The sequence below is a fragment of the Dendropsophus ebraccatus genome, chromosome 11, assembly GCF_027789765.1.
Source record: "Dendropsophus ebraccatus isolate aDenEbr1 chromosome 11, aDenEbr1.pat, whole genome shotgun sequence".
In the NCBI taxonomy this organism is placed as follows: domain Eukaryota; kingdom Metazoa; phylum Chordata; class Amphibia; order Anura; family Hylidae; genus Dendropsophus; species Dendropsophus ebraccatus.
The window spans coordinates 86,094,318-86,106,871 of record NC_091464.1 but is presented as its reverse complement, the minus strand read 5'-3'; the positions used below and the strand labels follow the sequence as shown (position 1 = coordinate 86,106,871).

The window sequence follows — 12,554 nt, the reverse complement described above, 5'->3', positions numbered from 1 at the left end:
TGGAATTATGCAGATCCATTCAGATGAATAGGACAGTGGCAGACATTTGCCGCGTGTGAATTCACCCTTACGGCTAATGGTTGCTGAACGGCAGATCCCATTTCCTATGTAAAATATAGGTTTCATTAAAAAGCAGAGCCGTCCAGGAGACATGAACAGCGTATAGCGGTTCCTTTTTTTTTTAGAAGAACACAATTTGTGCCGCATCGATAATTCACAATAGAATGGAATGCATCATTACAAGAAGCGGCCAGATATGGAGAAGCATTTTCATTTTTAAGTGATTATTAATAGTTAGTTACAATGCAGAGGCAGAAATGGCTGACCCTGCACGAACACCGACTTATGCTATATCAGTCAGGCTATATATACATTTCGCTGGAAAGTTTGGATTCTGCTAGATAAAGCAATTCGTACGGCGTGTATGCAAATACCTAATGGCTCTATAGGGGCAAAATAAGCGTTGCGTCCAGGTCTCATAAATAACGTCCGCACCGCATTGCATCATACATGCACGGATTATTACTATTTCTAGCTGAGCATATAATTGGATAATCTCGTGTAACCCAATTTCTACCAAAAAAAATATCTAGCTCTATCCGTTTCCCAGATTGCAAACATGTTACGGCAAGGAGAGCTGTATTAACATTTTTCTAAAGTTTAATCTGCTTTGCTCTGTAGGTGAGGATTTTAGAGTGTTTTCTATAGCATATTGTATGCAAAATATTACAACTGTATCATATATACAAACACAGGGCTGCCTCCTGTTTTACATACAGTAGGCTTTGGAGTCACATTGCCTTAAAGGGGTAGTTCACTCTAAAAAAAATTCAAATCAACTGGTGCTAGAAAGTGCCAGAGATTTGCAATTTATTTATATTAAAAAATCTCAAATCATACAGTACTTATCAGCTGCTGTATGTCCTGCAGGGAGTGGTGTATTCTTTCCAGTCTGACACAGTGCTCTCTGCTGCCACCTCTGTCCATGTCAGGAACTGTCCAGAGCAGTAGCAAATCCCCATTAAAAATATCTCCTGCTCTCCAGACTGGAAATTATTTTTTAAAGAAGTAAGTTATAAATCTCTGGCACTTAATGGCACCAGTTAATTTTTTTTGTGTGTGAACAACCCCTTTATTTCCATCTGACAAAGGATAGGGGTTAACTAGCTGATCAACTATTGCAGCCCCCCATTATCACAAGAATGAGGACCGCCAGTCTCCTGTATTCTCTGTACTCAAAACAGTAAAAACAGTAAAAGTTATCATTCTATTTTTTTTGTTTGGTTTTTATCTTGTTCTCCTCGTAGTTCTTTCTGTGGCATAACTAGGTTCAAAGCACTTTTAGGCCATGTTCCGGCTGTATGAGACCAGCCATTTTGTGACCTGGCCTGGTCACGGAATGGCTGGTCTCAGAAAAGATCTTTAGCACCGCTGAGTTCTGATGCAGACGCATTCGTACGCGCCTGCATCAGAACTCTCCACTGCACACAATGGAGCGTGCGACCAGAGCTGCACGCTCCACAGTGTGCACTGACAGGGTTTTCTGCGGTCACCATTTATTGAATAGCAGCCGCAGAAAACTGACATGTCAGTTTCTCACGGCGGCGCTAAAGATCCCGGCCGGAGCGTATACCATGTGTCGTATTTTTACGAAAATATACGTAGTGTGAACATAGCCTTAGACAACATGTTGCAAATATTCATCATACCAGCAAAAAGCAAACAGTGCCATAACCACAGCAAGCCCGGTTACAGTATCAACCATTGTAATATTGCCACTGACAAAATTAAAGGCATTTACATAGATTACACTTAGCATCACTTCGTATCCCCCAACATGTTTCACTGTCAAAGCAGCATCATCAGGGAACTGGAACACAGTGTAAAATGTCCAATTGCTAGAAGAATATTAGCTGAGTGATTTACACTCATGGATATATCTTTACTGTTTCTGCCAGATTTAATGTGTTGATGTGCTTAATATTATATATGGCATAATTATACCTGTGTTATAATTACATAAGTATCTGTGTTTTGTTTTTTTCAGCTTCTGATATGGCAGCAGAACAAGGGCAGATTCTGGTTATTGCCACCGCTGCTGTTGGAGGATTTACTCTCCTGGTCATACTTACCCTGTTCTTCCTCATCACTGGCCGGTAAGCCAAACATCTATACCATACGTTTTATTATAGTCACATATACTGTATTTTTACAATTAGTGTAAACAGGTGTGTGCAGTATATGGTTTCTAAGTGTCCAGTTAGTGAGTTTTCGGTGTTTTCCACAGGATTGTGTGGAGAGTGAATACAGGTGGGTATGAAGTTTGTCCAAGTGCAGAGTATGTGTATGGTATATATGCCGGTATGTGGCACATTTGTGTGGTATTCAGCAATGCCACCCCAGCACATCCACTGGACTGGCTACTAGTGTGTATGCCTCTTTACTCAGTATACAGGAGCAGGGATTCCTGCTAATTGACAGGAGTCCCTGCTCCTCTACATATTTTTTGTAATACTCTACATTGATTGCATAGGGCACCAAGGTAAGTACTTCTCGAGCAGGAACTTGTGTGCGCTCAGACATAGGCTACGTTCACATGACGTTTTTTTTCTGTCAATTTTTTTTTTTTTTCTCAAAATGACATCTGTCATTTTGAGTACCAAAATGATGTCCGTCATTTCGCTTTTGGTGCCTGTAATTACAATGACAGCTGTTGGTACGTTATTCTAGTCCAGGTCCTTTTGGGTGTGATTCTTTTTTGAAGGTCCATTGAATTTAGTAGTAAAGACAGTAAAAAAAAAAGTGTGTGAAAAACTAAAACTAAAGTCTGTTGTTTGCAAAATAACGTCCTCGAATAATTGTCATGAACATTAATTTGACGTCTGCGTTAACAACATCCATTATTCAATACACTATGTGGGACATTTATGAAATCCGCACCACTGGTGTACGCCAGGGAGATGTCGCAGATTTGCCGCTTCTCCCTGGCATACATGAGCCATATCCCCCGCTCACCTGATGGGTGGCCAAGAGGCGCGGCAAGGCGAGGGGGAGGTGTGACCTCCTCCCGCGCCTGATTTACTAAGAGGTTTATCCCTCATATTGAATCCAGTGGGACAATTGGAGGTGGGGGCCTAATTTACATAAATGTCCCCCAATATATATTAGGCGGCCATCATTCCAATTCAATTCCAATTCGGTAATAGGACTCTAACGGTCAATGATTGGTTCCAAAGTCACCTGCACCTGGGGTTGACCCATAGTTGTGTCGAGCTCTACGTGAGCGACCTCGGTCACTCTGGCGGACCCGACCAAAGTCAAATATTGTACTTTTCCTTCCTCTCCGCCGCCGCCTTCACTCCATTGCCTCCGTATTTATAATTTCATTCTGCTTTTGTCAAAGGTGAAGTGGCTGCGTGATGATTTAATTAGCAGACTGTTATTTCTTGCTTCGCATACTAATTACCCAAAATAAGTGCCTGAAATGATTAGCGAGGAACTCGTTTACAAGACGAAGGATTTCTCCCTATGAAATGTCAGCCACTGATTGTGGAAGGGAGACTGATTCTCTGCAAACGGACCAGAGCCGCCATCCTACCTTCCTCCCGCCAAAGGGATTGTTCACCAACTTTTTTTCTCTGGTGTCAGAAAGTGCCGTAGACTTGCAATTTAGTTCTATTATAAAATCTCCAGTCTTCCAATACTTATTAGATGCTGTATGCCCTGCAGGAAGTGGTGTATTCTTTCAAGCCTGACACGATGCTCTCTGCTGCCACCTCTGACCCGAGCAATAGCAAATCTCCATAGAAAACCTCTCCTGCTCTCCAGACTAGAAAAAAATATATTTTTTAAAATACCACTTCCTGCACGACATATAGCAGCTGATAAGTACTGGAAGATTTGAGATTTTTTAATAGAAGTAAATTACAAATCTCTGACACTTTCTGGCACTAGTTGTTTTGAAAGATTTTTTTCTTGTGTGAACTACCCCTTTAAGGTTGAAATGACCAATGAATATTGCGCCATGACTTCTAATAAGTCTTAATTATTAATATTTCTTTTAATTGTCACAATCAACGCTACATGCAGAAATCTCATTAAAACTGGGGAAGTAGCGGCTTTAGTCTCTGGTCAGTGCAATTAAAAATGGAATTGCTCCGTGGCTGGAATACTAAGCGACTGGAGGGATGGAGGCGAGGAGCAGATATTATTGACTGTGATGCGGTTTTAGCACATCTATAAATTACATGCTTCAGGGAAAGGTCTGCTGGGACGTCTAAATAAATCCTAACTGAGCATCAGGCATGGTTGTGCGCCTGAGGGGAGCGAAGGCTTAGAGGCATTCTTTATTTCAATAAGGATCAATTCTTATGCATTTATTTCAGGCGATGACAGGGTCACTACATTCTGCCACGTGATGCTGCGAGTACAAAGAGACGCTAAAATATAGGACGATGTATAGCAGCTACTAGCTTTCTGCCTACAGGCTCCAGTGATGTCATGCCTCACTGTACAGCTTCATTGCAGAATACATGGAAGCACTGTCACAGCAGAGCCAGGATGTCCTTTATGGCAAATGCTGTACTCACTGAACACACGGTTAAAGGGATACTCTGGTAAAAAATATTTTTCTTTCAAATCAACTGGTTTCAGAGAGTTATATGGATTTGTAATTTACTTCTATTGAAAAATCTTCAGTCTTCCAGTACTTATCAGGTGCTGTATGTCCTGCAGGAAGTGGTGTATTCTTTCCAGTGTGACACAGTGCTGCCACCTCTGTCCATGTCAGGAACTGTCCAGAGCAGGAGAGGGTTTTCTATGGGGATTTGCTGCTGCTCTGGACAGTTCCTGACATGGACAGAGGTGGCAGCAGAGAGCACTGTGTCAGACTGGAAAGAATACACTACTTCCTGCAGGGCATACAGCAGCTGATAAGTACAGGAAATTTGGAGATTTTTAAATAGAAGTAAATTACAAATCTATATAACTATCTGAAACCAGTTGTTTAAAAAGATTTTCGCCGGAGTACTCCTTTAAATAAAGCCCCACCCCCTTTTTTCTAGTACTTGATTTACTAGCACATCTCTAGTACAGCTGTCTGCGGCCAGTGTAGGGGTGTAGATTTTTGCCTGGCTTACGCAGAAACCTTGCTAAATTAGGCGCACCTTGCCGAGCTCCCTCCTGCCCACCCATCAGAATCCGCGCCTTCTCCCTAGCATACACCAGGGGCACATTCTTAAAGGGGTTATCCAGTGCTACAAAAACATGGCCACTTTCCCCACTCTCCTGTCTCCTGATTGGGTGGGGTTTCAAACTCCGTTCCATTGAAGTAAATGGAGCTAATTGCAAACCACACCTGACCTGGAGACAAGAGAGGGGAAAAGTGGCCATGTTTTTGTAGCGCTGGATAACCCCTTTAATAAATCTCCCCCAAAAAGCTTAGTTTGCATTTTTCCAGCTTTATCATCCACCCAGAGGAAAATTAAATTAAAAAAAAAAAAAAAAATCGAAATCTAAACTACAAAATGTTGTACTAACTTGAAGAAACACAGGGTGAATGTTGTAAACTAACGTGGCTAAGAACCTATGGCTGTTTTGGAGGGTAAGGAATCAGTTTGCATTTTAGGGATCACATAGGAGGGAAGTTGATTGACACATTACTGACCATTCAGGATAAGATTGCTAGACCACCTGTAAAGAAGTGCTGCCCCCCTTTGGCTTCGAAATCCATGTTAGTCACGGATGTAGCCAATAATTCAGAGACCCATTCACAGCCAATAACCATTTAGACTTTATGGAGACTTTCAAACTTTTACTATTAGATGATTTTAATTGTAACTCGTATTGTTTGCTAATGAGCAGGGATTATATAGACAGCATATTGATGGCCGTCACTAGACTGCGAGGGTCTATCAGGCTTGCCATATGCTTACTGTGATTGATTGTTTTTCGGATCCTCTCATCCTCTTCCTCATACTAATAACCCCTTCAGTTACTGCTTGTTATGTAGGAAGGGAAGTTAGCTGTCAGGTTTTACCTCTAGGCATCAAAGTCTGTCAACAAGGTGACTGAATGCATTTATATTGATCCTATAAGTTTGAAATATTGAGAATTGTGTGTATTCTCCAAAGGGTGTGAGGGGGTTTGGGTCAGGTTCTCACTATGGTATGGTATAAATAATAGAGATTATTACCAATAGCTTATGTAAAAGCTGCTAATAATCACACAACCATAGGAAATAGCAATACGAGGAAGGCCACAATCATACTGGGGGTTCTGTTATGGATTATTCAATACAGGATGTCAAACGTAATGGAACTATATTGTTCTTAGATCTTAATCAATTAAAGGAGTACTCTTTTTCTTTCAAATCAACTGGTTTCAGAAAGTTACAGTATATAGATTTGTATTTTACTTCTATTTAAAAAAAAACAAAGGCTTCCCATACTTATTAGCTGCCGTATGTCCTGCAGGAAGTGGTGTATTCTTTCAAGTCTGACACAGTGCTCTCTGCTGCCACCTCTGTCCGTCACAGGAACTGTACAGAGCTGGAGAGGTTTTCAATGGGAATTTGCTACTGCTCCGGACATACAGCAGATGATAAGTACTGGAAGACTGGAGATTTTTCAGTCAAGTAGAAGTAAATTACAAATCTATATAACTTTCTGAAAGCAGTTGATTTGAAAGAAAAATATTTTGGCTGGAGTACCCCTTTAACATTTCCCTACACAGGGTTATTTGCCCATTACATGCACAGTTATCCATAGAGCTCTGCTTTCTATGGTGCATAGCAGTCAAGATTTCTTTCAAATCAACTGGTTCCAGAAAGTTAGACAGATCTGTATTTTACCATTTAAAAATCTTAAGTCTTTCAGTACTTATCTGCTGCTGTATGCCCTGCAGGAAGTGATTAATTCTTTCCAGTCTGACACAGTGCTCTCTGCTGCTACCTCTGTCCGTGTCAGGAACTGTCCAGAGCAGCAGCAAATCCTCATGTGTTTTTTATTCAGCCAAGCGGCACTAGTATCAGCCATAGGTGTGATGTGCAGCACTCTGTTTCTTCCCTGAGCCACATTTTGTTTCTCTCTTTTCTCCGTGTATTGCACTCCTCCTGGTGAGACCCACATGACCGCAATTAGCAGGAGACACCTGAGTGCACATGGTTTTAATCCCTCCTGTTTTTTTCCCATTCTGTTTGCTGCAGCTATGGTGAGCGCAATACCTTATCCAGACTTGTGCTGCTTGGGGGCGACCTTCTCCGCCGGCGGTACTGGCCGGGTTCTGGTGTGGTGTTTTTGGGTCTGGTCCTGTGGCATGGGGGTCGCAGGGCCGTCCCATGGCCCCCGTTCCCTGGCTGTGCACGCCTGCGGGGTTGGTGGCCACTGACTGGCACGGTGTGGACTTAGTGTAGGGACCCATGTGTATCAGATACCGTCACGAGGTACATGGGGCAGTATGGCTTGATCAATTCATACACAAAATTCTGATGTGTTTTTTATTTAGCCAAGCGGCACTAGTATCAGCCATAGGTGTGATGTGCAGCACTCTGTTTCTTCCCTGAGCCAAATCCTCATAGAAAACCTTTCCTGCCCTGGACAGTTCCAGACATGGACAGAGGTGGCAGTAGAGAGCACTGTATCAGACTGGAAAAAATCCACTTCCTGCGGGATATACAGCAGCTGATAAGCATGAAAAGACCTGAGATTTTTAAATAGAAGTAAATTATAAATCTATATAACTTTCCCCAACCAATTCATTTAAAAGAAAAAGATTTTTGCTGAAGTACCCCTTTAACCCTTTTAATGGCCATGGGTCATTGATTCATCAACACCCAGGTCATTTTTTTACTTCAATTATTAGGTCATAATCATACAATAAGCTGCAGTCCCTACTTCTAACCTCTCCCCTCTGTCCCCTACTGCCGTTACAACCTGTAACAGCGGCAGGGGAGAGAAGGGAGGGGACAGAGTTTGCGACCACACACTGAAGCCGGCCTTACAACCTTCCCTTCCCCGCTGGCCTCTGTAGCCAGGACAGTGGTAGTCTGGCTACAATCCTTAGATGCAGGGGTGTAGCTAGGACTTATGGGGCCCCATAGCAAGAAACTGAACGGGGCCCCTTGAATCTTGTATGACCCCCCCCCATACTCCCATGACCTGGCACAGATCCTTAGTATACTGATGTCACTGGTGCGCCAGGGAGCTGGGAGAACGGAATGCCGAGGGACGGCGTAGGGAGTATTAAAGGGGCACGAAGATACTGGCAGAGCACGGAGCCAGTGGGTGCTGTGAGCTGTAGCTACCATGGAGGTAGACCATGTCTCGCTGGAGGGGACCAGGCCCCTCTGCCGCACGGGCCCCATAGCAGTTGCATGGTCTGCCTCTATGGTAGCTACGCCACTGCTTAGATGGTTCGGGCTGCCCACTGAAATTAGCAGCTGTCTGCTGTGCCACTCCTGTTGCAATTGGCAATGTAAGACCAATAATTGTTTTGTGTAATAGGGCCTTTACCCGCAGTGGGGCCTGTTTTTAGTCTATTGACTGTCACACCTTCTATAGACCCCAGTTATTATAACAGTAGGTGACACCCTTTGTTGCCTGAGTTGTGTCAGTGTTGGGGAGGTTCCGTATATCCGGCTGCCTCTTTCCGGCAAGGTTTAGCTCGGCTGTATGACATTAATGTGCAGGCGCCACTCTCCTACATATCGGATGAGCACATGGAATGGCTTCTTTCACTAGATGCATGGTGCACTTTAACTATAGGAATGAAATGATCCACGTCCTAATACCACGCGCTGAATAAATAGTCATGAAGCAGAGAGAATGAGTAATTATGAGGTAGGTAGTGGGTTTTAGCAGATGTTTGTTAGAGTCAATGCACCTTTAATGGTGCAGATAACATCTAGTGTTTCATTACCATTTTCTCAGAATCCAATTAGCTATAATTCCTTCAATATTTATAGTGAGCCGGGAAGAAATCTTATGTCTTCATCCTGGCGGACTGGCGGACCTATAGCATGTCGCAGCTAATCACATGTGATCAGGCTACATTAAGCACTTTTACACTCACGATTCTGCCTCAGTTTCCTTTCAGGATGGGAAACATATATCAGGAGACAATGCTGCAGATCATTTCACAGGGGTAAAGAGAACGTATTCTCCCATGCTGAATACTGAACCAGGGAAGTGAAAGATGTCCTTTCCTTTTATTCTGGCACTTAATATGTCATCCTAGAGGGTTTTTTTTGTTTTTGTTTTGTTTTTTTACTATCCATAAGCCTATGGCATTGTATATACATTTATCACATTTTTTTTTTGTATTTTTCTTTATTACAGTATATTCTTTTATAGAGACATGCATTTTATGACCACCCCATCTTCCATTCTACTTGAGATTAGAGATGGGCAAATTTACAGTAATAACAGAGGGAAGCGCTTCATCTCTGCAATCCGGTTGCCCGTTAACTGACTGCCACTCCGTGTTGCCTCCCCGGGTGCTGGCCAAAGCTGGATTCAGTCCTGGGAAACTGGAAGGAAGTTTCCCAAGACTGGATCCAGCTTTTCCCAGCACCCGGGGAGGAGTGGCAGTAAGTTACAAGGCAGCTGGCTGATGAGCACCTCTTTATTATTGTAAATACGCTCATCTCTACTTGAGATAGTAGAGACTACCCCTTATTTGTTGGATGCAGTTGCTACCCCTTTAGTTTAGGCTGTTTTCTTTTAAACAGTGACAGCCTCCTGAGCAGTATAGAGGAAATGGAACACAGCTGTTTCATCTCTATTTCTCTCTCTCTCATCTAGATAGATAGATAGATAGATAGATAGATAGATAGATAGGAGATAGATAGATAGACAGACCACCACAGCACTTTAATTCCATGATGTGGTAGAAATAAATAACTTTATTTGATCACACAATTGGAGTGCTTAGGTGATTTTACTTTTATCTGAATATTTACACTATGGTTTATATCGTAGACACCACCACCAGAGTTTTCAGAGTGCTGCACCTTTATATTTCTTGTTATGATAGATAGATAGATAGACAGAGATATTTTTACAGTGTAGACCAGAAGCAGACTGAGCCAGCGATGGGCAGATACTACAAGATGAGACAGATACTTGGCAGTTGGCTCTGAGGTGCAATGCATGATGGGAGATGTAGTTTCCTGGCTGGCGCCATCTTGGATATATACCAGCTGTAAGAAAAGCTTGTAACTTAGGAACAGAGACAGCTATAAAGATGGGAGATGGCTCAAAACACTCAGAGGGACTTGGTGAGTGAAACCAACGTTTGGGAATATTTCAGTTTTTAGCTGTTGGATGGAATACGCCTTTAAGTTGAGGGACTTCCAGGGTGTTATATTCCCTCTTTATACCTAGCAGCCTTGCATTAGGGGTATACATGGGAGTCCTCCTGACTATAGTATCCCTCCAACAGAAGACCAAAACATAATGCAAATGAGGCCTAAGAAGGAAATTAAAGGGTATGTGTCATCATAAAATACCCTATTGTTTAAATCAAGTTCTATGCTTAAGATTTTTTTTAGTGATGGTTTTTCCAATTTTCAGTACTAGTATCAATGTTATAAAATCCTAAATCTTGCAGTTTTTGTTCTCACCACTAGGCCTAATAGCTGAGACTTCCTGTTCTGTCTTTAATGCTAAGGAGGATGTTGCTGAAAAGTGGTTTCTACAGCATTAGTAAATTAGCACCTCCGCTTCCTCCCCTCTACGTTCAAAGATTTGACATGTCAGTTCTTTGAGTGGAGAGCGGAGGCATGCGAGCCCTCCCGTAGACATGCCGTTTAACATTGAGGCTGGCGGAGGCCGCCGCGTAATTCTGACGAATTTATTCAGTGTGAACTGTCCCTAATAGTGAAAGGTGATATTAAAATATCACCCCTATAGAATGACCTTTTCATCATTGTAAAAAAAAAAAAAAAAACTAAACAAAACTTATTGAAACGATTTTTAATGTAAACAAAAATGTGATCAACCCCATTTTTGTTTACACCAAAGAAAAATCAGTTTTGATCCACTCACAAATCCATCCATTTTTCCCTCTGTTTTTTGTAAAAACGTATGAAAAAAAAGCAGTGTGAACCCAACCTTATACGTCATTCCCTTTAAAGTCCCATTGAGCAGTTGTCTTTGTCAGTCAACCATTGCAGTAACTGCAGACCTACAGTAGATGATCACACTACTTTTTCCCTAATTTTTCAATACAATTATTGAGCATTGACAGCTGTAATGTTCTATGTAGATGAAGCACATGTAAAATCCTCGGCCATGTGCTCATAAGATCTATATTCATTTTGAAGTATCATTTAAGCGCAGTGATAAGGGGGCATTCACAGAAAATCATTCAATGAACGTCAGGCAGGGAAATTGCGAATAAATACTCCATTTACTGAAGGAATTTAAAACAAATTTCACTTTGAAGAAGAGGGATCGGTCCCGTACAGATCTGCTTTGCTACACTCTTTGGAATTAGCAATTTGATGAACTGTCGCTTCGTAAGTTTTGTGATGAGTCTATTGGTATTGGAGAGGCAGAGTGAGATAAGCACCTGCTGGTTTATCCACTGAGCGATTATCCACCAGAAGCAAACAGAATTCATTTCAAAACCATTGCAAATAACATGCTGAAAGGTGTAATGCCAAAGATATACCAAGTAGGTTGTAGTAATTCCTTGGAAAGTGCACCCTGTTGTGTCACCTGGGCCTTCAATTTTTGATAGGAAAATAGTAAAGGGTATGTTAATTATTGCCTCCGAGTCAGAGGGGTCCGACCCACCACAAATGACTATGTTCCTGCGTGCAGGCCTAGATACATCAGTCACAGCTCCACTATAAGGAGGTCGGATGACACCTACAAGTACATATGCCAGGAGCTATCCTATCTACATGCAGAAATTTGGGTCAGTAGGATAACATATTCCAAAATACAGAATGAGTTTCCAAGCAGAAAGGCACAATTCTTGCCTTACATTTACCTATTATGTTGAAGCTTAAAGGGGGTTTCTGGTGATGAAACCTATTTTCACGCATCAGCATTAGAGATGAGCGAACCTCGAGCGTGCAGCATTTGATTACCAGAGGCTGAAGGAGTTGGATGCAGAACTAAGGCTGCCCGGAGAACATGGATATAGCCGCAGGCCATGGGCTGTATCCAGTGTCGGACTGGGGTATCTGGGGCCCACCAGAGGAAATGATCCTAGGGGCCCACCAATGAAGAAACAGTTAGAAAAGACATGTAAATCAGTGTTTGTGCATGTTGTAAAGCTGGGGGGCTACCAGAGGATTCTCTGGTCCTCTGGTGGGCCAGTCCGACACTGGCTGTATCCATGTTTTCCATGACTGCCTAGGGCTGCAGCCAACTCCTTCATCTCCACGCTCGAGGGTTGCTCATTTCTAATCAAAATGTATTGGTAAAATTGTTATATTACCACTTTTTAGTCTTTTATGTTTTTTTTCTGCTTACAATGCAAACTTTGTTTTTTCGTGTTCATTGCCCTATTTCCAATGAGGTATACATGCTGTAACAGACTTC

The 12,554-nt window shown here is 42.3% G+C and overlaps 1 protein-coding gene across 3 annotated transcripts in view; it reads left to right on the top strand.

Moving 5' to 3' along the window:
- EPHA6 (EPH receptor A6) overlaps positions 1-12,554 on the top strand; it is a 714,887-nt gene that overhangs the window by 537,238 nt on the left and 165,095 nt on the right. For all 3 annotated transcript variants that reach the window (XM_069945438.1, XM_069945437.1, XM_069945439.1), the window contains one exon: positions 2,048-2,156. In XM_069945438.1, the coding sequence (XP_069801539.1) occupies positions 2,048-2,156 (109 nt within the window). The remainder of the gene's footprint in view (positions 1-2,047; positions 2,157-12,554) is intronic.